The sequence below is a fragment of the Haliaeetus leucocephalus genome, unplaced genomic scaffold, assembly GCF_000737465.1.
Source record: "Haliaeetus leucocephalus isolate CR32 unplaced genomic scaffold, Haliaeetus_leucocephalus-4.0 Scaffold773, whole genome shotgun sequence".
Classification (NCBI taxonomy): Eukaryota; Metazoa; Chordata; class Aves; order Accipitriformes; family Accipitridae; genus Haliaeetus; species Haliaeetus leucocephalus.
Window position 1 is genome coordinate 4831183 of NW_010973209.1, and position 25403 is coordinate 4856585.

At 45.2% G+C, this 25403-nt stretch overlaps 2 protein-coding genes across 2 annotated transcripts in view; both read right to left on the reverse strand.

Moving 5' to 3' along the window:
* Window positions 1-252, reverse strand: part of LOC104840478 (transmembrane protein 136-like) — a 2085-nt gene extending 1833 nt beyond the window's left edge. The window contains exon 1 of the mRNA XM_010581435.1: window positions 238-252. The gene's annotated coding sequence lies outside the window, so the exon portion shown is untranslated. The remainder of the gene's footprint in view (window positions 1-237) is intronic.
* Window positions 253-7393: 7141 nt separating this feature from the next.
* Window positions 7394-25403, reverse strand: part of POU2F3 (POU class 2 homeobox 3) — a 41959-nt gene continuing 23949 nt past the window's right edge. The window contains exons 4-13 of the mRNA XM_010581443.1: window positions 19139-19243; window positions 17465-17567; window positions 14125-14207; window positions 13803-13985; window positions 13267-13408; window positions 12212-12348; window positions 10775-10936; window positions 9107-9173; window positions 8388-8520; window positions 7394-7433 (exon numbers count right to left, since the gene is read on the reverse strand). Of these exons, the coding sequence (XP_010579745.1) occupies window positions 7394-7433; window positions 8388-8520; window positions 9107-9173; window positions 10775-10936; window positions 12212-12348; window positions 13267-13408; window positions 13803-13985; window positions 14125-14207; window positions 17465-17567; window positions 19139-19243 (1155 nt within the window). The remainder of the gene's footprint in view (window positions 7434-8387; window positions 8521-9106; window positions 9174-10774; window positions 10937-12211; window positions 12349-13266; window positions 13409-13802; window positions 13986-14124; window positions 14208-17464; window positions 17568-19138; window positions 19244-25403) is intronic.

A 25403-nucleotide genomic window follows, 5' to 3' on the forward strand; every position in this document is an offset into this window, starting at 1 on the left:
CCCAGCAAACACCCCCCCCCCCCCCCGAGCCAAAGCGTCTCAGCTCGCCCTCGGGGGCCGGCAGACGGAGCGGCGGGGACACGGGACACCCCGGGGGGGGGGAGCCCGGTACACCTGGGGGACCAGACCCCCTTCCCCCGCAGGGCAGGGGGCAGAACAGGCGCCCCCGGCGCGGCCCAGGGCAGCGCTTGCCCCGGGGTCACCCAGTAGCCCGGCTCCCTCCTGCCCGCTCCTTACCCCGGGCTGCTGCTGCTGCCGGGACCGGGACCGGGACCGGGACCGGGACCGGGACCGGGACCGGGACCGGGACCGGGACCTGCCGCCCGGCTGCGGGCTCCGGGACTGCCCGGGAAGGGAGGCGGTACCGGCGCACCCCGAGAGGCTTTTATCTTCCTTCCCCTTCCCTCCCCTCCCCGCCCCCGCCCGGGGCGGCTCCCCTTGCCCCCAGCCGCTCCCCATCCCCGTTTGCTCTGTCCCGCTTACCTACCCCGGAGGCGAAAAAAGGATCCGAGCAGCGCGGCTGCGTGCCCCGGGGCAGGGAGAGGGGCCGTGCTGCCGGGGGACGGTGCGGGGAAGGGGAAACCGGGTAGGCGAAATGAGGGGACAGGCGTTTGGAGTGTGTCAGCCGGGCTGGTACCTCCGTCCAGCCTCAGCCTTCCTGCTGTAAGAGTCCCAGAGGGTCCCCGGACTTGAATGTGGCTGAACGTTCTCTCTGATGAAGGAGACTAAAGTGGAGAATAAAGCTGGATCAGGCAAGAGGGGAGGTGCTTTTGTCCTGCTGGTGTTGTGGGTTTTTTTGGAAAAAAAAGCGTCCTGGAGTTCTCTTTCAAGTTTTGTACCGGTTTTGAAAACAGCAGCCGGGTGGGTGGGCTTCTGGTGCCCACCTTCGTGTTGTCCTGTGCTGACTGCAAGGAGGGGAGGCTGAGAGAGCAGCCGGGAAGTTTGGGACTGCTTGGGTCCGGAGCTGGGGAGTGGCGTGGCATGTGCCGGGAGATGTGACGCGGAACACGCAGAACAGGATGAGTGAGCGAGGAGCTGAGCTGGGGCTGAGCACCAGGGCCGGGCAGAGGCAGGAGTGAGTAACCAGGAAAGGGCTGTGCTTCCTCCAAGCCCTGACAGCATTCTCAGCACTGGTACCAGGTAATTTCTGTTTATTCATTTTGCTTGAAAAACTGTCTAAAGGAGATCGGGTGTTGCAAACAACCCAAACCCTCCCTACAGCCAAAAGCTCTATGCCAGGAGTGAAACCAATCACTCAGAGCGTGAGAGGCCTCATCTGTGGTCACTTAGGCCTGTCATGTGTGCTGCGCTCCATAGGATGTTTCTCTGTGTTATAAATTAAAGCACGTTAAAATATGCTTCTAGTTGAATTGTGGATTATAGGTTGCTCTCGTATTTGAGCTAAAACTTCCTGATTTTTCTCTCCTTTGCCAGCATTTTGGCCCCCACTCTGAAGCGAAGCCCCCAGGCTGTGCAGGCAGGGACCCCCGGCACAGAGAAAGGGGGTCGCATGGCAGCTCGGGCACTAGTCCCTGCTGTCATCTGTAAAGGTGAGCCTGAATTTAAGCTCAGCTACTGAAGGCGTTGTATTGGAGTGTTAGGATCTATGCTAATTCTACCAGGACTGTAAGTCCCAAGGCTGTGAGCATCAGGAATGATGAAGGCACTTGATGGGACCATTTGAACACTTAGAAATTCTCAAAGTCTCCCTCCAGGCGACAGGGAAAACTGGGAAGGGCAAGGAACAGAGCCCTGTTCTCCCAGCTTGCACTCACTCTCCTCACAGGTGGAAAGCAGGGAAAGAAAGGGGAATGAACAATAAAATAAAGTAAATACCAACAGCAAATTGTTAATTTTCCAACCTTTCTCAGTCCTGCATGAACTTGCTCACTGCTAAACATCATGGATGTATCAGGTACCCCACCTCCTACCTGGCCTGTACACTCACTTGGAGCTCTGGAGTTGCTACAGCAGTTAAGTGGAAGATTCACCCTTGATGTCAGTCATTAACAGGAGTGCATCTCCTATATGCACTCTATCATCTGTCAACAGAAAGGAAAGTCAGGAGTATTTGTCCATTTTAGATGCTGAGGATGCCAGTTTGGTTGTCTCTGGCTGAGAAAAAGAGCGGGAACTAGAGAGAGAGAGGGGTCTACCTACAGACAGACCTTAACTTCCAAAGGCATGCCATGTCCTTGATTTGATTTTGGAGCTGAGTGGGATCTGGCTCATTTCTCCAGAGAGCTTGTGAATGACCAGACCACAGATAAAAATAAAAGATGAATGGGGTTGCACCCCTTATACTCACAAGCAATAGGGATGGGACCCACAGAGGTGTTTTTAGACAGGCCCTCAGCTGACAGCTGGCTCTTCACTCCCACATGGGCTTCACGTCACTGATGCTTAAGTCCCAACGGTGGAGGAGCGGAGGAGTTCTTCTCCTCAAGAGAAGAGTAGGGACAGAGACCGTGGAGACTGTTCAGGCACAAGGGCTGCTTTGGTAGCAGATCAGGTCGTTCAGGAGATTATGTGAGCTCTTATAGCCACTATGAGGCACATCTGCTTGTGAGCAATTGTTCCCTGCATTGTTTATCTATGGCTGTGGGAGGTGACTCTTAGGCTTGGAAAGCTGGAATTTCCTGCTCTGTATATGTTGAATCCCTGAGATGCTCCTGTGAGGCTGGAAGTATTCCTAGAAGACAGGGGAATGAAGACCTTTCCTTTCCAACTGTAGCTTTTTGTGAAACAAACAAGCTGCTAGTGTTTGTTTTCCTATTCAGAACCAGTTTATCAATAAATCTGAGAGACTTATTATTGTGTTTATAAACTTTTCAGTGGAGATCAGCTCTCATGATGTGTTTGCACAACACCTGGCACAGCTTGGCTTTGATCTTAGCTGCAATACTAATGTGCAGATACCGTTATTGAGCATTTAATACATTCTTAATTTCCCTCCCAGCTTTCAGAAACAACATTCCAAAATTTATGCAGTGCTGCTTTTGTAGGAGCAAATTACTTACTTAGAGAAATTTCTGAAAATTAAATGGAATAGTCCTTGTCAGTTAAGAACCAGATTTTTATCTTGATGTATCTTCTCTGTACTGTAAGAGCATATACATGTACAGTAACTTGTAAATATATTATAGTAAATAGTCAGCTGCCTTTCACAACTTTATTTTTGGTCTTTTTTGACAAAGAGGCTCACGAACCTCTGGGAGCCTTTACCAAGTGTTTAAGTAGACTGTCAGCTGACTCTGAAATCAGTAACCAAGTTACAACTCAGCTACCAGGTATAGGATTAATGCAGGAATTACTGGGCAAAATTTGCAGGCGAGGGTTATGAAGGCAATCAGAATGGTCACTTCTGAGCTTTTAAATAATTGCTTATAATCTATGAAATCACTTGAGATTTTTCACAATAGAAATGAGCTGGAAACTGGAGTTTTGCTGAGGGTCAGTGTAATAAATATCTATGATGTCTGGCAGCAGAATCAGCTGTAACGTTCATCATTTGTGAACGATGCTATTTAGCACAAGTTGAGGACTGGGAGAAGGGAAGGATTATCATCACCATCGCCTAATGGGGACTAAGTCATTTGTCCAAGGTCATGCAGGAAGTAAAATTAGATAGGGTATCCCAAAGGTACAGATCGGTGGTTTAAATTTGTTCTTCCTGTTAATCGTTAAATATTCACAATAGCAAAAACATAAAAAAAAAAAAGAAAAAAAGAAAAAGAGAAAGTGTCATTGTCTTAGCAGTATGCCATCCTGCGATGCACTCATTTCCATTATGGAGAGTATTAATTTTAAGAAGGTCTATATCTTAGGAGGGAGAGGCTGGAGCAAGGTCCCTTCATGCCACTTGAACATCTTTTGCATATGGAACTGGCTTTGAATAAGGATTGTAAAATTCTTGCTTAAAAAGCTGGAAGCTTCTTAAGGGGTCTTTATAATTACAGAGTGAGAGCCAGCCACCCCTCTTTTTCATCCTTGGCCAGAGCTGCTGTTTGGTCAAAATCCAAATCCTGACGACTTTATTCATAGGGCTGCAGCACACCCAGTGAACAGTCACATGCAAAACACTTCTCAGGCTGGCATGAAAAAGGGCTGTTTGTTTCATCCTCCCTCCTCCTCTCAGAGTGTTGGCCAGTCCTCACAGGAGCTCGAGTGAGGTGTTTCAGTGAAAGGCCTGAGAGGAAAGGCAGCTCCTTGCGGGAGGGGCTACGAATTTGCCGGTTACCACCTACACCTCTCCCTTAAGACTTGCAGCATCTCTTCTCCAAGGGCACAAGCCCGTAGCAATGCACCTGGCAGGATTCAAGCGTGGCAGGTGCAATTGAGTTGTCAATGCGCATTGGCTCATCTTAGTATGCCGTGGGGTTTATGCTATCCCAGCCAGAGACAGGAGAGGAAAATTCTCCCGCACACTTTATCTGCAACAATTTGTTTTCTGAATGGATTTTTTTAAAACTATGTCAGAATTGAAATTTTCATGTAAAAGTATACTTTTTTCTAATCTTTTAGACCAGATAAGAGAGAAACACAACTCTGGAAAGATTTCTTTCCAACAAAACCAACAAAACACTGGCATGTTTTAGTCAAAAAGCAAAACAAATTTCTGTGGATTTGTTCATTCCTGTTTCTCCTACCCTCCACCATTTTAGTACAGTTCCCTTAGTCTCACCCCACCAGCCTCCCAGCCAGTTTAACTCATCTGCTTATGTGAAATTAATGGAAATGAATCAGGCAAAACACTTAAATATCATATCAACCCCAATTCTCTCTCCAGTAGCAAAGATCTTGCGTGCGAATAAAAACGAGTCCCTGGTTGTGTATACGTGAGTGCATTCATTTCTAGAGATCTTCCGCTATTAACGTTCGGCAGCAATCACGCAGGCTTTTCCAGCAGGACAGAGCCAGCGCTGGAGGGGAGCTGAGCAGCTATTACTCTGTGTCTGCAGCACTTGCCTTAGCTCATTTTGAGAGCCCATCATTATAAGCAATCCCATGGAGGCAAATGGCAGGGGTAAGTTCACGCAGGGAGGGCATGTTGGCATGATCCATCCCTGCAGCTGACCCAGCGCACAACTAGCTGAGTTGAAATGCAGTTGTTGTAGCACAGTTGTTTTAAAATACTCTTGTAGTATCATTCTCTTGGCTGGAGGAGAATTTGTTTTTTCCTCAAGAATCCTGTGATGAAGATACACCATAGAAAAAGCTGCCATGTTTAATTCCTGTCACTCTAGCTGTAGAAGACAGTTCTGGCAGGGAAATCCCTGCTAGAGACAGTAATGGGAACCTTAGGAAATCTGCCAAAAAAACCCACCCACGCAGCTGTACCAAACCTGTCACAGCTTAGCTTTAGAGTGATTCTATTCAAATAATTCGTTTCACATCTCTAAATATAGTTGGAAAGCAATGGAGAACAAGGCTTGAAATCAACCCTCCAAGCATGTAAGAAAATTTAATTAATGGCAGAAAGAAGGGCCATAGCAATCAGGAGAGTTAGAATACTTCCCATCTACATTTCTTGCTTTCCCAATATAAAATGTTTTTTAAATCACAACAGATATTTTTTGGGGGGAAAAAAAGTTTCATTTAATTTTAATGTTTCCACTGAAAAACAGATATGATGAAAGTGTTTCAGTTAGAGGTAAATGACTGGCGGTGGGGAATCTAGGAAACAGAAATACACTTTCTCCCTTTTTTGTGTTAGAACATTTTGAAAAAGCTTACTTTAGTATTTTTAAAAAAGAAATATTTTTCTTAATTTCCATTTTTCAAGAAACGTTACCTTATCTTTTCTAGTCCTCTCTCATTATTATCAATGTCTGCTTCTATAACAAAACCTCACTCAAAGCAACAAATGCAGTTCTATATACAAGGGGGCATGTAGGGCTCAATACTTGTTGTGAAGGTAGCTGATAAACTCTTCAGGTCCACAGACTCCCACTTAGCAATAATTCATCACACAGGACTGGATGAGCAGGATAAGAAGAAACAGATAAAATTTTTTTTTTTCCCCAGAAGTGACAAAGGATTATTTTTACTTTTTTTTTTTTTTAAAAAAAGCTCACATTTACCTAAAAAAAAAAAAAAGCCATCAGAAAAAAAAAGACTACTACTCAAAAATGTCTATTTACAATCTGTGAACCAGACACTCATTTACTCTAGTTCCACTGAATTAATTACTTGTACCCATAGACAACCTGACCAGGAATTTGTATTACTCAAGTCTACTTTAACAAAATTAAATATCTGCCTCTGTTCAAGTGGAGAGTTGCACAGTGACAACAATTTCCCTGGTGATATGCTGTGAATGTTGAAGTTTCCTACACTTTGGCATCTCATGAAATTAAGAAACACTTGCGCACACAAACCTCAAGATTCACACCTGACCAATACAACAAAAGAACATGCTGCAGAGAACAGGCAAGCTACATTACTTACAATTCAGGAAAGACCAGAACACATGCACACCTCTACTCCAGAGAGGTTGCTTTCATTTGGTATCAGATAAAACCCAGAGGATGAATAAAAGAAAGAAGGGAAGGTCAAGACTAATCCTTATCCCATCAAATAAACACAAACTGCTTTTGTGTTCAATGGAGTCAGAAGTTCACCCAAGGTTTTCGAACAGTGACATTCTCCAGTGGCGCAGTGAGGCCAGCTGTGAACAATAACAAGACCTGGACACAAATTTTGCAAAAGACAACAATTTTTTTAAAAGGAAAAAATAAGAAGGCTCTAAAATACTTACTTAAAAAAAAAAAAAAAAGAAAAAAGAAAAAAAAAGCACCTTTAGAAACAGCAGAATGGCTCAAAGCAAAGCAAGTTTGGTAGTGGATAAAGCACAGTGCCATTGACCTTGAAAGTCTATTGAAAACCAAGGCTCACATCTAGACACAGGTCTCTTGTGAAATGAACTGGGTAACCTCGGCTCAGTTTGGGGGTTTACGGTATGTGTGCGTGATAGTAACAGCATGATAGACCCTTCTTATGGGAAGGTCTGAAATGAGTGAGGGGAAAAGAGGGTCCTGACACAGAAATCCTTCCAGATTAGAGATTGACAGGCAATCCAGTGTGAATGCAGAGATTTGCAAGCAGAGGGCAGTGTTTCATGCTAATAGTGCTAAGCAAGGGCTCGTTCTTGAAGTGAGTGCCTGGAAGAGTATTATAATGTCACTGTTGGCGTTGAGAATCCTTGGGGAAGGTCAGCTGCAGTTTGAGTCCCTGGAGAGTTCTGCTGCTGTGGGTTCCCTTAAACAAGACCTTCATTTGGCAGCATTTTGAAGGCACTGGAACACCAGATGTTGCCCCAAGCATTGTTCCTAGAGAAGCTGGTCCATAGCTAGAAGTCAGAGCTCCTTTTACACATGATGGAGGAGTCGTCTCAGTGGAGGTAGGTAGGTTGATTCCATCGGTACCAAGATCTGTTTGCAACATAGGGAATAAGAGCTGCAATTGCCATGTTGTTAACTGTTTCCCTTGAAATGAAAATCATTATTACTCAGTTTGTAACATTACTCTGACCTGGCAGCCAGCAATTGATCCTTTCCTCCTAGAGGAAGCTCATAGCAAACCCCCTGTCTTTCTAAGCCACATCTTCCATATTGCTCGTGTTTTCACATACTACCTGGCTGTTGGACTTCCTCCATGTAAGAGGAGGTCTGATTCACTGCACAGGATGATCCGTGACTCAGAAAGCCCAGGAGCTGTGGGTAACGCCCTCTGCTCTCTGTTGCCTTCCTACTAACACAGCATCCTCGATGCGGTGTGGCAGACACTACAATGGCAGATTGGCCTGAGCAGCACAGACTGTGGCAGAGGCATGTCCAGTGACATAACCAGAAGGGCTCTGAGCCCATATGTGTGGCTTAATGCTTTTGTAGCATCTAAAGGCAGGGCAGAGGAAAATTTTTGTTCTTGTTTCATCTGCCACTGTGGAATAGTTACTCTGCAGCAGAGCTCTCTGGGTGGCACTGCAGGAAAGAAAACCGGCTGTGGAGGGGGTTATCCAAGCAGAAACAGCAAAATAAGCCTTCCTCTGCTTTATCCACACAAGGAGTTACTTTAGGACAGTCCTTATGGACAGTGTTTCTCTTCAGGTTTCTGTTGTTTGGGTTTTGTTTTTTTTTTTACCTTTTTTTAACCAGCACAGTTTTTCAGGCAAAACTTGCTTTACTATTTGTCTTCAAGCAGAGAAATAGCCATATCCCAAGAAGCTTTGGGTTAGATATGAAGCTTCATGTAAGAACGTGCCACCACGTAGCTCCACATTGCTGGAGTCTCTAAGGGCTTGCACATTCTTCTCCAAGGTCCAAATGCTTTTTTCCCAAACCCTCCGATGCCCTTGCCAAGGAGCAAGCTGGGGCCCCCCGTCTTACCCTGAAGAGTTGAAACTGGAAGAGTTCATTGCAGCTTTGGAGTTGCTCTGGGCTGTGCCGGGGCTGCTGGCATGGAGTGCACTGCCAGGGGACGAGGGCCTGCTGGAATTCCCTGGGGAACACGATGATGTTACTGTGTAGCAGAGAAAGCTGAATAAGACTGGGATCTCGTTTTCCTGCCAAGGACAGCCCAAGCCCAAACAATTCCACTATATCTTGTACCCGCCCTGTTGTTCACCTGACTCACTGTCTGCCCTGCAGCAGCAAGGCAGAATCTGTGCCCCAGCCACAGAGCAGGTGAGGGTCTCCAGGACTGCGCTCTCTGTAGCACTTGGTTTCTATTACTGTAAATCGCACTTTTCGAAGGAGGTCTGACAATGTTCTGCTGAAGAAATGCAGTAACCTACCCCCAAGCACTCCTCTTGTTTGGCTGCTAGGTGTGCCTGGCTCCCAAACCTAAACACGGCAGTAAAATTTGCCTAGGATTATCCTGGGAATGTTATCGTGCCCAGGAAGCTTTCTATGTCTTCGTTGCAGCCGAGAGAAAGACTCTGCTGTTCTTACCCCTTATATACTAGTTATGTGGGGATACTTTCCCTGGCCAAACCCAAGGATCTTATTAAGAGTGGCCTGCAAATGTGACCTAGGAACCAAGTAGTCAGAGAGCAAGAGCAGAGGAAGGAGGGAAGGAATGGCGAGGCAGGTTTCTCAAGGCTTACCAGTCCCAGGCATGGTGCTGTGCACTGGATTGACAGAAAGGGGCCCCAAGGACCCTGAGGTAGAGACCTAGAGAGAAACAGAAGCAAACAGTAAGCAGTTGGCACTATGAGGGTATACGTCACAAAATGCCACTCCTTTCACATTCCGTTCAGAGTGTGCTGGCTCCCAGGCAGACTTATCTACATCTGAGGCTCCCACAGATATTTCTATTCATAGTCTAGTGTAGAAGCAATATTCCCAAATCCAGGGCCATGGAAAGAAACCAGAATGAGTATTACACGTGCTTGACGCTCTCTACATAGGTCTAAATTTATGGATCAGCTATGGGAAAGCCTGAAATTATCAAACGCAAGCCAAACATTCTGGAAGTCCTGAGATCCAGGTGGTAGGAGCCACTGCCCTTTGGATGTTTCAGACTGGATGTTCCTAGTCAGAAACTTCCCAGCTCACTCTGGTCTTGGGCACAGATAATCCCTTTTCCTTTACAGAGTTCTTGGTGGGTGAGAATTCTCAGGTGACAATTAGTAATTTGGTAGCTGCAATCAAAGCAAGCCTGGGGCATTTGTTGTTCCATCATGATACTTTAACTACAGGCAACATGTTGTTCAGAATGACCGATGAGCAAAGGCATACTTTGTACAACACATTCACAGGAAAACTATTCACCAAAGCTACTGCTTTAAAAATTCATGGCTTGCAAGCAGCATTTTGTGTTTGTGACTGTAGACCAAATGTGTTGCGCAACAAGCGGTCAAACTTCTTGTGATGTTTTCCTGCCTTCTGATGGATAATTCCAAAACCCAGAAGATTTCAAGATAAAATATTGCTTGCGAATACATACTCTCCCTCCCACTTGCGTGTGCTCCAGCACTAACAACACCGTAGGGAGGTTCCTGCCACTTTTATAGGTGGAAGCGACTAAGCAACTACTAACTAGCAGAAATGCGATAGTAGCTTGTTATCCCCAGTAGCAACAGACAGTAGATTACAAGGACACGGTTTCACCAACTCTCACAATGGTTTCTTTTTTCCTCATCCTTCCTGGCAATGAAAATACACTTGCCAAAATGTGAATGTACCACATGAGAGAACGACAGCTGGCACTACTGAAGTGTATTCTGCCTTTCTGCACAGATGTAAACCAACAAACTGATACATAAATGGTTAGCATTAGGTTTCAGAGTTAGCAACTAAATTGACATCAGTGGATGTAATTCTCATTCCATGGGATGCTGATTCCTCCTCCATTAACTTTGGAAAGCTTTTATTTACCAATCTTAGGGTGAAAGACTTGGCGATAGCACCCTTATTTGAATAAATTATCCTACAATTAAACTGACCTGTACCTTCTAGGAAACTTGTATTTTCTTTCTATTGTTTTCATTAATATACTAAAAATAAGTGTTCTGTAAAGGCGAACGTGACATTCCATTCAATTTGGGATGTTGAGTATATGCCCCATCCGCGGCTAGCCCAGCTGCTTCTCTGCACACTCCTGCAGGTATAGTCCCCCACTGGACTGTGGAGTGGGCTTGCCAGCAACTTGGGGACTTGTGTGTACAAGGAAATGTCCTGTCCTTTTCCAGCAAACCCTGCTGCATCCCCCCCACCCTATTTCCTTCTTGTCTGGGATGGCATGTAGAACTCCTTAATCCAGAGTCTCTCACCAGTCTGGAATTGTAGATAGGTGATTTGATGGGGGATGGCATCGGGCAGCTGATCCGTTTTTCCTTCTGGCGCCGGTTGCAGAACCAGACCCGAACCACCTCCTTTTCCATGGAGAGCTGCTCTGCTATCAAGGATATCTCCTCTGAACTGGGCTTGGGGTTCTGCTGAGAAAGGGCAGGAGGTTAAAGAAAGCCCCAAAGACCTGTAGCTTTCGGCATCAGTGTATGCTTCTGCTGCTGGAAAGGCAGAGGACAAGGATGGCATTGGCTGTAAACTGGGGAGGAGAGAAAATTTGCTTCTAAGACAAAGGGTAAATATTTGCTTGAGAGATTATGTTCTGTGAACCAGAGAGTGCCTCCGATTCAACATCAAGTCTCATGGAATCAGTGGGGGATGAGTCACAGTACCTGGCCCTGTTATTGCATAAAGCACCACACTCTTTGATCTTAACAGCACCCTAAATCATTGCTTGGGGGGAAGCTAATGACTGGTGGTCTTATCGCTACCCAGGACACACAAGCTCTGAGTGCTGTTTGTACGCCTACCTGCACCATCCTCAGAAAAGCCATTTCTTATCTTTCTCCATCCTTCATTTATAAAAGGAAATAATAGTGCCTAACCTTTCTTCTGAGTCACTTTTTTCTGGTGCATTTGACTGCATTTAGCTCTATGGGTTTTGATCTGAGTTGGAGACTTGTGGGCCAAGAATACCTAGCACAGAGATGCCAAGACACTTTTCCCATTACAAAGAATGCCTCACAGTAGCTAAAAATCAGGTGCCCATAATGATCTGACAATGACTGTCTTTTGTTCTCATTAACAGTCTTAGGAGGAAATTTTTATATGATCAGATATGAGGGAGAAACCAAGAAAAAATGAGGGCTGGTCAAAAACGGTTTTGATGAAAAATTTTCAATGCACAGTTTAGTCCTACAGATTTTAAGCTCTTTTTGCTCTCTGTAGTGATTTTTCTTGAAAATCTTGATCATTAAAAAGTAAAAGGCTCCAGTTCTGAAATGATTCAGCAGCAATATCTGGAGCAACTGGTTCTGTGGTCTCACAAGACCTGCTTAATGGGGCATCCGTTTCCGTGCTGCACCATGGCCACGCAGTTCCCGTGACACGCATCTACAGCTTGCAAAGAGAAGAGGTGGTTGCAGGAGATCAGCTTTGGCTAGGGCACTGATCAGTGGACGATAATGGGGAGGTGTGGTGATGAAATTGTATTGCCTTTAAAACAACATTTGCCAAGGAAATAATTAGGTCTGATTATTTGTTTTTGACACTTTTCCTGTTAACCCCTGCAAGCATTTTCTAACGTGCTACCAAAACAACAACAAAAAAAAGAGATCTCTTTTTGAGGATTCGGTGCTACTGTGACCTAGCAAATGCCAAACTCAGACAGTTCACAACCCATTGAAAGATTTTCCCCTCACATCTTGAAATCTTTTCTCCAGCGTGGAGCGAATGTTGGTCTCAATGCTGGTTCGCTTCTTTCTTTTCCGTCCAAACATCTCATTCACTGAGGGGTACGAATTCGGAGTGCTCATGGAAGAATCCAAAGGAGCAGATTCTGGGGAAAGAGGAAGGGAAAAAGAGATATTCAAGAGGATAATGATTTATTTTCATTCCTAGATCCTTTCTAGCAGCTATGGCACCTCCTAAAATAAGTAAAACGTTCCTACATTATGGATCCTTCTGATTGTGATTAAAATTGCTCCAACAGTCCCAAATCCACCAATGATCTTGTCCGAATCAGGAAAGAAATATGAGTGCTAAAATTTTAATCAACTGTATTGGGTCAAGCCACCACATCAACACATTTTTTTTCCTTTTTTCAGCTTGATTTCCAGCCTGCTCTGATTGGGACCACACATTTTCCAATTTTTTAATTTCACACAGTTAAAGCTGTTGACTTACACCACTGGGATCAGGCCTTATGTAGCTGAGACAGCTCCTGACATGATAAATTGGTCAAACATGCAACACCTAAAGGGCTGGGTGAAGCACATGAGACTAAGGCCGGTCCTACAGCGGCCAGCAGAGGACAAGAGCCCAATCCCGGCTGCTGTTGGGGATTCCCCTTGCAGTTATGTCTTCCTTTTCATGGGCTGATCTCTGAGCACCTTGGAAGGAGTCCCTTCCTGTTCTTTCCTGTTTATACAGGGAGGGACTGAATGGACTAGCCCAGTGATTTGCCGCAGGCCATGCAACAGAGCAAGAGGCGATGCAGGAAGGGACTGCCCCGGACACCAAATTGCAATGTGAATCCCATGTTGCCAGAGAGAAAGGGCAGATGTGGTGTGATATCTAGGCTGCTATGCAACCTGCTGTGTGAGCCACAGAGGAAAGGAGTGTGATACTAGCCCAGCCACGGATCTGAGAGGTCTTAGCTCCAGCTCCGATTTTGCTGGCTTTTATTGGAGGTTCCTGTATGAATTTTCTTGTCCTGGCCAAGACTGGTGGCATTTCTGCATGTAATGTCACCTACCTGCATCACTCAGCCACTTCTCCAGCAGGGGTTTGAGCTTGCACATATTCTTAAAGCTCAGGTTGAGAGCCTCAAAGCGGGAAATGGTGGTCTGGCTGAAATCATTGCCATAGAGCTTCCCCATGGCAAGTCCAACGTCACCCTGCCAGAGAAGATCCAAATCACAACATGAGCTCAGAAAAACCCCTCACAGCTTCCTGCAGTCAGACCACCTCTCAGGTTGCTTTCAGAGTAGGTCCAGCCTTGTTTCCATGACCTGCCCTCCAGAGAAAGTGACTTCTCTTCCCACAACGGGAATCTGCCCCACACCCCTGAGCCTTTGTGTATTGGAGAAGGTGCAGATAAAGAGGTCATGGTAATGAAGGAAGGTAAGGAATGGTTTGTCTCTTCATGTGTTCAGAAGGGGATGCTCCGAAGAAAGCCAAACTGTATCTAATCCAGCCCTTCCTCCATCCATGTCTCTGCCACAAACTCCCCCAGTCTAACATGTCCACATCACAAGTGACACCACTCTTCCTACTGGGGAGGCTGCTCACCTGCGTGAACCCCAGTTTGATTCGCCTTTGTTTGAAAGTCTTAGCAAACTTTTCCAGCTCCTCCAAGTCACTGGGTTCCTCAGATGCTCCTGAAGGAGTTAGGTGCTTTGCCACTTGCAAATGCTGGGGTACGTCCAGGTGGGGTTCAACCGATGAGCCAGGGAGTCCAGAACGGCCCACAGCCTGTTAAAACAACAAAAAAGATGCATAGAGTCACAACAATAGAAAAGTACACGATTTTCTCTGGCATTTGTCCTTAGAGAAGCAGCACTTTTGTGGATGGGTGCTTGTCAGGGTGGGACTGTATGTTGAGGCAAGTTACCTGTGATGCCAGGCTCGGTCCCGGCTGCGAGAGGAGAAGGCTGCCCTGTTGCTGGGGGAAGGAGAGGAGGTTTGGCTGCAAAGCTGAGGAAAGAAAAAGAGACATATCTGATCAGATCAGCTCCTTCATCAGCACCTCGGCAGCTGAGCATCACTCTGCACAGGAAAGGCTCATGAAACTCTGAATGGACAACATTAGTTAGCTGTTGTTCAAAATAGGAGAATTTCAGCCATGACAACTATGGATGGCTCTGAGTTGGATTACAAGAAAGGAAAGGTTCTTTTCATGGCTTTTTAGCCTGAAAGGGATTATTACAATAATGATATGGGTAAAATATCTCATCCACTGATCCCTGTGTGTAGCTCATTAAGCTAAGGCTGAACTAGGGCACAGACATTCTACATAGACATCTAACTTTGATTTTAGATGCCAAGCAGCAGAGAATTTATTACATCCTTAGTGGTGATCTCTCCTAGCGCTTAGTCATTGTAGCTGTTAAAAAAAATGTGCATCTTATTTCCAATATAAGCTTTTCTGACTGCAACTTTCAGCCACTTGATCTTGTTAAAAAAATCCTGATCCTACAGTTAATCTCATGAGCCTGCCCACTTGCTGCTTTCTACTATACTTTTCATTTTGAAGTGTCATTTTGAAGCCATCTGACCCTTTCTTTTCTACCCTACTGTATTTCAAATAAATTGAATTTCTTTTGGAATATATAAACTGACACAAAATGATGAAAGGAAAAAAGAAAGAAAATCTATAAAACTAACAAAAACTAGTATTTATGGAGACTGCGTAATTGTTTAGTTGACAAACTGCCAAGTACAAACCTATATCTCTTACAGGGAATGTCCTAAAGGATTAAGTAGCAACCAAAGCAGTGCAGTTCCCTAGAAATTTAGTTAGGTTCTTCAAGTCTGTTGTAGATGAAGCCTATAGAATTTAGTGAGGATTTATAACCTTTCTTGAAACATTCAATATATTCTATTGATTGTAACTGACAATGATAGGGAAAACGATAGAAATTTATGGACTTCTGCTAAAAAAAAGGAAAAAAAGATCATGTCCAGAATCAATCACTCCCCCCTCTCTCTCTTTCTGTCTTTCCTTTTTTAATTTAGATCTGAATGTGCAGGATCCCATTTATTTATTTAGATTGGTGTTTCAATAAGCCTTCTCTAATGCTGGAACAACTTTGAATTTCAAATGCAGGCTGGTAATGAGGTGCACATTTTTAACAGTGAAGGTAATTAATCACTGGAATGGCTTGCCTAGGGACATGGCGGATGCTCTGTCATTTGGAGTCTTTAAAATCATGATTGAACACCTTTGCGAAAGCTGAGCTCTAGCTCAAATGAAAATTATGGACTGGATTCAGGAATCACTGGTTTGACAGCTGATGAGACTGAGGCTGTGTTTTTGTAAGATGAAGACTTCAGCAAGAATATTCTGGCTGACAGTATTCCCAGCATCTACCTGGCTGCTTGTTTCCACCTTTACGGCACAGAGCTCTCACCCCCTTATTCAAGTGTGCCAGCATTAGCTGTTTGAAGGGCTACACAATGAATCACATCAGGGCATAATGAATCAGACCTGGCAACTTTTCTGGTTTAAAAACAGCTTTAAAATGCAAAACCCAAATGAAAACCCATGTCCTCTTGGAAAGGTTAAGCCCACAGCCAGCTCCCTTTGGCCATGAAATCCATTAACTGATGTAGCCATCAGCCAGAACTCAGGAAACATTGGGGGTGTTCCCACGACAGCCCAAGGGACAACCTTCAGGAATATTTTGTGCATCTCTTTGGTATGAAGAATGCTCCACCTGTATCTGTATCAAACAGTTCCATAAAAACAATCTGTGCCTTCCCTTTCACTCCCCAGTGGCTGTGCACACGCACGTCAAAAGACCATTAAAACTTGGCAATCATCTATTTGAATGGAAGTGCTCTTGCACAAAAAGCCAGCTACTGGCCAGAATATCCAGTCTTTGTCAAGTCTGGAACCAAAAGGGGTCATGGCCAAACAAGTGGCCATCTGTTGGAGGGGTTATCGCTGCCAAAGGAAGACACTTGACAGAAGAAACTCTAACTCTACAAAAGGAAGCAAGTTCTGTTTTGCAGTATAACGTGTTTCCTATCATACGTGAATAAAAGCAGGCAGTAAGCAATAGATTATCCTGACCCTGCCATTTCAAACAAGCTAAATTCTAGATTGTTGGTAAATATACATCAAGTGCTGTCTGTATACATCACTCAGCATTATTTGGCAGAGAGGAGTTTACATACCGTGAATGAGAAGCAGGTTTCCTACTTGCCTACAATACAGGTTTTCTTCTGGAGCATATGCACCCATGCATTCAAGCTGCAGAGATTTTAAGGTTTTAATTCTGAATTTTGGTTCATACTGAAGGACCTCTGTGCTGGAATAAGTCAAGAATGTGAGCAAAGGACCCAAGTCCCTTTGCATCTGTCAGGTTATGGATCAAAGCCTATGTTTGTCTGTCCACAAGCAGCATAAAACTTCATCAATGGTGTGCCTGTATCCCCATTGTTGGAGAAATGCCATAAAAAATATCGGCAGTAAAAACAGAAACACAGGGACTTTCTTGAGCACTCGGTTCAGTCCTCAGTCCTTTCATCCCTTTCACAGAGCTGATTACACTGTGTTTCAGAAGTAGTTAGACCTCCTGTCCTCTCCTGCCCCATGGCTTGGAGCGAGATATGGGAACAACCACTGGCAACTCCACACCTCTCAGCTCTCATCCCCGGGTTGCCCCTGGCTAGGTTAGACCTGTTTGTTCTAGTGCCAGCATCGTCCTTCCACCAGAGCAGCTCAGTTCCTTCCCTCGATTTACTCTCCCTCTAAGGTACTTAGAGAGATCAACTCAACCTCTCCTCAGTTTTCTGGAAGAGAGGAGGAGTGCTAACCCAGCGAGGCTGGGGGCACAGGCAGGCTGCAACTGCTCCCCAAGGAGCAGGCTCCTCGCTGCTTTGCTGAAAGCCAGCCAGATGCTCTCCTGACTTCCAGAGGTGGGATGCCCACCAAGCCTGCAAAGACTGGCCCCAAGGTGGCACTCTTGGCGCACACAAGCCACAGGTGCCAGGAGCATCGATGGAACTGGACCCTTCCCAGAGGAGCTACATGCTTACGGGATCAGCCCGGGTGTGGGAACCAGCACAGAGGGAAAACGCAGCTGGTAACACAGCAGGGGAACAGACACCATCATGCTGGGAAAACCTAACAGACTAGATTAAAAGCACCAGTCATGAGAAGGGAGTTTTTTCCTAGATATGTATCTGCTTATAACAATGCCCCTTTCTGCTTTTATTGCTCTTACCTTGTTGCCCGGCCTGAGATTGAGACAGAAGAAACTGGGGCACTGACTGCATATGACCGGGAAGCAATACAAGCTGCTGCAGAGTGTGAAGAGAGCTCATATCCTATGGGAAAAAGCAAAGGGAACAACAAAACTCAGAGATGCCTGCTCATCACACAGCACCACCTCTCCTATAAAGATTCCCTGCTCTTTTATACTGTCCTCGACCCCATTCACACTTTTCATTTAACTGCCAACACACCAGATCTGTGTAATTCATGCACTGGAGAGCTACAGGTCCAGAGGAACTCCAGGATCTGAAGTTTTTAGCTGTATAAGAAGAATTCTGTGCACATACAGACATCCACATGGAGAGTTGTCTACTTTTATCTGAAAAAGTTAATCCTTGAAAATGACATTTTTGAGGCACTGGCAATCAAAACCTTGTTGTTAGAAGTAACGGTGAAACCTCTTGGATATCAGTTTCTTCCAGATAATGTATTTTCAGAGAGTGAACTCCCTAAAATTACACAGGAAAGTGCAGCTGACTGTCCCATCCCACGAACACTGAGAGCCTATTTTCCACAGAAGGCTGATTTCCCAGCCACCCGTGTGCTGGGACGGGAAAGGAGCAATGCCTAACAGCACCTGATTCTCTGCACCAACAGCAAATGTGTTGCAATAGACACAATGCCCAGATCTGAAAAAGTTTCCTGTTCTTTGCCATGTAGCTGCGAGGAGTTCCCCATCCTGCATTGAGTAGAGCAGGCAATAGGTATTGAGAGATGTGGATTACATCCTAGTGCTCTTTCACATTACTGGGGTCTCAGCCCCAGGTCCTTTGTTGGGATTAGGGGATAAGAGTTTGCGTTTGCTTGGGATAGACCCCCACAAAAATAATGCCCCAATAAGACCAACTTCAGAAGTACGTTTTTAAAGGAACTCATTACTTAATAAGATGAGGTCTTCAAGCTTCTCAAGAAAAATTTTGAAGCTTTGGGGAAATTGAACAGTCCCAGAATTGTGTAAGAGATTTGAATACCCGTGAAAGAATGAGGGAAGAGATTACTGAGCAGCTGTGTGGCCTTCTGGCATCTAATTCCCACTAGAATTTAACAAGAGTTAAGTGCTAAACTCCAATTTTTTACCTTAGGAAAAAAAAATTCCCTCAAGGAATGAATTTCTTCTCTGGCATAAATCAATTTGAGGCAACATATTCAAGAATGGCTATACTGGTTCAGATCAAGAGTTAATCTAGCCTAGAACCATATCTCCAACAATGACATTAACCAGACATTCATGAAAGAGGAAGACCAGGGCAAGCATATCTAACACTTCCCCTTGGTGTTGTCTCAGCCTCCAATTATTTTCAATTCAAGGGGTTTCCTGAGCATGGTGTGGTTTGCCTACTTAGTAAACCCTCAAAAGAAATCTCTTCCAAGTACGTGTCCAGCCGACCTTTGAACCCATGTAAAACTTTCTGGAGAGAAGGAAGAGGCTGAGGAGGAAGCTGACTTTTGCCAACACACATTCACTTTTCCAATTTAGTGTCCATCATACCCTCAAGTCTCCTTTTGCCACTGTCAAAAGGCGTATGTAATTTGGCAAGTGTCTCAAAACCAGCCTCTTCTCTGGAGGTTCACTAACCAGTGCCAGTTCAGACTTCTGGATCCCCGAAGCAGCGAAGTCACTTACCCCTGCGATTTGGCTTCCGGGCATCATTGATGATCCCTGCACAAGGTGACCTGACCTAGGGGGGATTGTAGATTGCAAGGAGTCGCTGAGGTCTTCGGTTTTAATCTGAAAAAGAGCAAAGTAATTGTAGCATTAGGGAGCAGAGACAAGGGGATGCAGGAGGTGTGGGGCAGCTAGGAGTCTGAGAGGCTGGAAGGCATCGGGAAGGGGTTCCTTTCAGAGAAAAGTTAGAGGTCAGGACTCACTGCTTCCATCCCTGGCTTTGTAGAAAGGCATAGTCGTTCCCCACTTCTGCTCTCCAGTTTGTGACATGCACATAGTTTTCCTGCTCTGCCAAGCCAAGGGGAGCCTTGCAGTTTGCTCAATCAAAACGCATTAATGAAACACTTTAGGAAGTAACCAAGTTCCAGTGATTAGCAAGGTTTAAAGCATGTGAATACTTTCCTCAGACAAAATACTGAGACATTTTGTGGAGTTATAAGGAAGACATGAAGCAATTCTTTACAGATCACGACTCACAGCCCAATGGCAGGGTTGGCCATAGATAGCCTCTCATTTTGTTCTGCAGGTAGCAGAGAACGGTACAAGGGGATGGGAAAGGAAAGGTCATGAAGTAAAAGACATCAAAAAGCAGTGTAATCTTCCAGACTTGAAAATGCAGCACCCCAGGCACCAAACATATTTGCTCAGCTTCTACCAGAAAGCAACAAGAAATTGTACTGGTCTAGCAAGGAAAAATCTGCTTCCTTAGCTAGAAAAAGCTGTGGAAAAAGAACTGGAAAACTTCACAGGTGTCAGCCCTTTACCCAGTGGTCATTTTGACCTACTTTAATGGTCAAGAAATATTTCTGTCTACCAAAAAGAAAAAAAAATTTTAAAAAATCATGATTTCTGAGTCCACGTTCTTAAGAGAAGAATTTACCCAGGAACCAGAACTCAATCCTTGTTTCTGGTTTATTCCATAGTCTCCATGTTAATTTCTAACATTGCTGCTACTTAATTTAAAACAAACAAACAAACAACCCGATACATCACTTTGTACTAGCTGAAGGTAAGGCTGACTGGGACAGGAGAGATGGGAACCTGGTTGGGGAGATTTTAGAGGTTTTTAGGTTAATTCCTGAAAACTGTATGAGGAGTGTCTGTGTGCAGATGCCATGCACAGGAGACAGAAAAGACATACAGAGTTCTTAGAACACATTTTCCTTAAGAAAAGATCCAAGCAAACAATTTCCAAAGTGAAGCTCACACTTTCCTAAGCCTGAGAATGCGTGGAACAAGGTTCACGAGTCCCATTCCTCATCTAAGCCTTTCCAGTGCAAGAAGAGGTTCCAGTTTCCACAAACTGGAAAAACCAGGAGGACACCAGAAAGGAAAGGTCTTGAAAACCCCGTCCACGGGCTCCGCATTGCAGATTCACTCTTACTACTAGGGCTGAACCTCACCATTTCCCATCAAATTACTCAAGCCCAACATCCCCCAGAAGGCAAGCAGGGTTGCATTTGCCAGGGTTTTGCAGTGCTGATGTGGACTTTAGGTCATACAACCTCCTACCAGCAGAGGGGGACAAGAAATTCAGCTTTTAAAAACTGGCCCAAGCGAATATTTTTGGTTGAGGGAGGTTTTATTTCAATTTGACTAAAGCAAACGAATACACAAATCTCCGCAGGAGCAAAGGACAAAATGTGATCACAAGAGGCTCGCAGCTGCAATGCAGGGAGCTGGCCCTGTAACGTTAACCTCTGCATTTTGGAAGGTACTACGCAGAGGGAAGAGAATTACAACATCTCCTTTCATTACAACTATAGCTCTGGACACTGCCGAAACTAGTTTTGCAATAATGCTAGCTCTTTGCAACAAGAGTTATACATGCTACGAATTCCAGTTCTTTCCTACCTTTCAGGTTGGCATGATCATCCCTCTTAACCTGGCGAAAAAATCAGATGGAAAGTTCTTCTTGATCACTATCAATGCGGATAGTGTCTAAGTTATTAATTGTTAGACGAAAGGCTCAGGAGAATACACCGTTACCCCTGAGCCATCCAGTCATTGCAGGCAAATGGTTTTATGCACGTTTTTCTTTCTGAGGGTGCATTAAAAAGAAGTCATTCGAGCCAAAAAGAAAAAAATAAATAAAAAAAAAAAAAATTACCCCTGCTTGCAATTCATGTGTGTCTGCCTCACACAGTGCAGTCATCCAAGTCTGAACAGTCCCAAAAAGAAAAGTTATCCGCGTCTTAGAGAACAAGGCACTTGATCCCGCCTAAGTTATGATCCCAATAAGAGTGGAGTGTTGAAGAAGCACAAGCCATTTCCAAACTGAAATCAATTTTTACAGCTGCCAAGCGGAATGATTTGGAAGCATTCCAGGGTGAAAGGGGTGTGTAGCTGTATCCCGGCATCGCACAATATGAGAACGGGAGGTGGGTTTGGCAAAGGACCGGTTCCCGATTTAAAAACAACAACATCTCCCACTGCTCCTTCCCCCGTCCCTGGAATTCTCTGGCTCCCTCCTGCGCAGTGGGCGGGAACCTGGGTGTTCTTGACAAATCCTTCTCCCCTGCACCTATTTTCATTGGGTTTAGGCTCAAATTTACCTCTCCCTCCTCTTCCTCTCCCCAACAGGCCTGCAGCTGGCTAATTGTTCATTAGCAAGAGTTCGGGGTATATCCAAAACTTTTGGGATGGTTTATGCAAATCCTGCACCTTCATTTTTTCCCTGGCTAAACCGGCAGTATTACCAACTGCACATTAAAAAAACCAAACCCGAAAACCCCAAAAAACCACACACATTGTGGGCGAGGCCACTCAATATCATGAGACTCCCTTAAAATAATGTAAATTTCTAATTAATAAAACAAGGGGAGGAGTTGTCTTCTCCTTTCCCAGTGCATCTGACTCATATTTGCAGGCATTTTCTACAAATATGAGAAAAGGTTCCTTTAAGGAACCAAAAAACAGTTGAAATTATCACAGAATCGCCTCATGTAGGTACTTGATGAGAAGAACCCTGCTGAAACACTGCAAGTGAGCAACAGTGATTTAGGTAAAACCAGGACCAGATCCCACCGTGGTTCTTCAGGACCTTGGTTTTACATGAGGATCAGGCCAGGCGAGGAATGGGGAACAAGAAGCCATTGAGAGCAAACCCAAGTTTCTTCCCATTGAATCTGATTTGGGGAAATAACACTGTCTAAGGAGAAACGAACTTGTAAACCAGCAGGAGCAAGTAACGCACCGCAGACACCTCCTGCTCCCCGAGAGCTAGGGAGAGGCGCGGAGCCTGGGTTGCCAGCTGTGAATCTCCAGGCACCTTCTTCCCCTTGGGCTCAGGGGAGTCTGCGGGCAGGGCTGGGAGCAGCTCCCAGCTCCTCCGGAGGAGGTAACGGCAGGTGGCGGCACCCGTACGTCGAGCGACCCAGGGCTTCTCCGGGATAGGAAAGGAATCGCACTTGCAAATCTCAAGTGGATGTTTTCACAGCCTTAAAATAGGGTCAGCTGCCCCCAAGCAATCAGAGTGAAAAACACAGGAAGGGTGACTGGATGGAAAGAGAGTCCTTTCCTTAGTTGGCTAGCACGTCTGCTGGGCCTGGCCAAGGATGATGAATTGTTTCTTACCTATCTCTGGCCTGAAAACAAAAACAAAAAGCAAAACAAACTAAGAAACATATTGAGGGCGATGGAAAATGATCAAAGCTCTTCAGCTTGCTTGCGTAACCGATTTGTGGAAGGTGTTTCATAAACATTTCATAAGAAGGAGAATTATGAAGAAAACATCTCCCAACCTGCCTGCAATTACTGCACAAACTCTTCCTTACCAGTAGGAAGAAGGGGAGAAAAAAAAAAAGTACATCTGTTTTGTAACTGATCTGTGAACTTTTGGCAAACATTCGGCTCATGAAAACATCCTGCAGACATACTGCAAAGCTGTAAAAAGCCAGCCTTACATGAGGAAGTTGGAAAGAGTCACCTTAGCAGCTCTGATTTCGCCGCGTGGAAGGCCATACCCTTCCAACAGACAGGCCGACAGACCCACATTTGATTCAATGGACTGACAGCCGAATCCCATTGGCTGGGCAGGACTCCGGCTGCAGCCCTCCTCGTATAAGCACAGCTTCGGGTCACCGCTCACTGGTAATCTGAATTGGTCTTCCTCGTCTCTCAGACACCAAAGCAGGCAGCCTGAACGCTGCCCCAAGCCACCTCCTTTTGATGAGCACTTCTGATGTAATGCAAGCACCGCTCCGTCATCCTCTTTGCAAAGGTGGGACCCACCGACTGATTCAGCACCCAGAGCCTCGGATGCTTTCCCCAAATCTAGATAAGTGCTCTCCGTATCCTGCCAGAGTGAGGCCGTTAAAGCCATGTCAGCCTTCTCCAGTACCACTTATTAGGCAGGAACTGCGGTCATTATTGTAAGATAGAAGACAATCATATTTGTTGTGTAGTTTCTATTCAGACGGTAACCTCTTTGAAACAGATATTTATCTGCCTTCGTATCTGGCTTATCTCATAGTCAGCAAATCACAACTGTTTAAGAGTTCGACTTACTCATATCCATCCCTCCCTCCCCCCATTGCGGAGTGGTAAGGCTGTTTCACTGGATAGAAGAGGGTCAAGTGCACACAGACTTAAGAGGGTCTGAATCAGTTGCCCCTCGCTGGAAACAAACAGCATGGTTCTTCCACGGCTGAATCACTCCCAAAGCGCTATTCAATACAACGGGGCTGTCTGAAGCTGCCCCAAAGTGATTTGCCTGAAGTCAAGGGAGGAAGTTTTATGATAGAAACAGGTACCAAAACTGGATCCGAGGCTATTGCAGTTAACTAAGACTTCCCACCTTCCAATGGCGTAAGTGTACTTCTCTGTGAATTACCTGCACACGTGGGCACCATAAAATAAAAAACACACTAATAATAAATTATAGCAATAACAATAATGGGCTTGCAATTACTATTTCCACATGTACTATCCTGCACGTACGGCAACGCTTAACAGACACCCAGGAAGAAAGCAGAAAACCCTTATGTCAATGCAACGATATTCACCCTATAACATTTGATATCCTTTCACACTGAAGGGTGGGATTTTTCAGAGGCTGTCAGCGTGACGAAAGGGGAGTTAATCCCACGCTGAAAGCCTAACAGACTACATCTTAAAACTCAGCAATGACAGCACACTGAAAAATTAAAATGTAATCCCTAACCTCAACACACCCGCATCACAGCTACACGAGGCCTTTGAGTTTATTAATTGAGGCCTGATCTGATATGCTTTATCCTCTGAGCTTCAGCTCAGGATGTTAATAGTTGTGCCTTAGCTGTAGTAAAAATGGGGGTGGGAAATCAAAACTTTAAGAATAACTGAGCTACATGCTTCAGAAAAGAAAACAAACAGAACCACACTCAGCTTTGCATTCGCAGGCTTTCTGATACAGCACGTCCCTAGCATTTTTGCTTTTAAACAAAGAACAGGAAAAAAGAAAGAAGTCACCCCTCTCCTCTGTGCTGAACGATAAACCTCAAAATGATCACGTGTAGCACAGGAGGCTTCAAAAGCAGGCGCTGGGCAAGAGAGTGGAGAACCAAAATGAGAGGTGGGAAGAGCACCTGCCCTGAATGGCCCAGCGCCTGCTCAGGGAGGCACGTCCTGATGAAGGGCTGCTCTTCACATTAGATACTGCAGCTTCTGCAAGAGCTTCAGGAGCACAGAAGCTAGCTAGTGCTTTTGGAAGGTGATCTGTGTTCAGGGAGCACAGAACTGGCAAAAAGATACTGAAAAGCAACCACTTACAGCATTTTCACTCTTACTGTTTGTTGGTACTCGGGCATGTGGCACCTTCTCTGCCAAGGCCTGTGGACATGCCAAATTGGAAGTATTTAAAAAAGGGGGAGGGGAAGATGCCATTTTCTTGGTCAGAATGGTGAGAACCTCCAAATGAAGCACAGAAAACAATTTCACCACCATTAAGGCTGTGATTTCTCTCATGTCTCCATTCCAGGACTCTCCCTGACCCTTCCTCCCTAGCCATCCTCAGCCCAGAGGTCCTGCCCTTCTGCCCCAACCTTCTCATGTGTCGCAGCACTGCTCCCTGCATCTCTCTCAATTTCACTTGCCCAACTTCCAAAGCTCTCCAGAACTCCACCTCTGCCTACACCTTTGTGCTTATCTTCTCTGCTCCCACCCTGGGCTGCATCCCTGCCCCTTTCCTTATCAATCCAATTTCACACACACCAGGCTTCATGGCTTCTCCCATGCCCTCTTG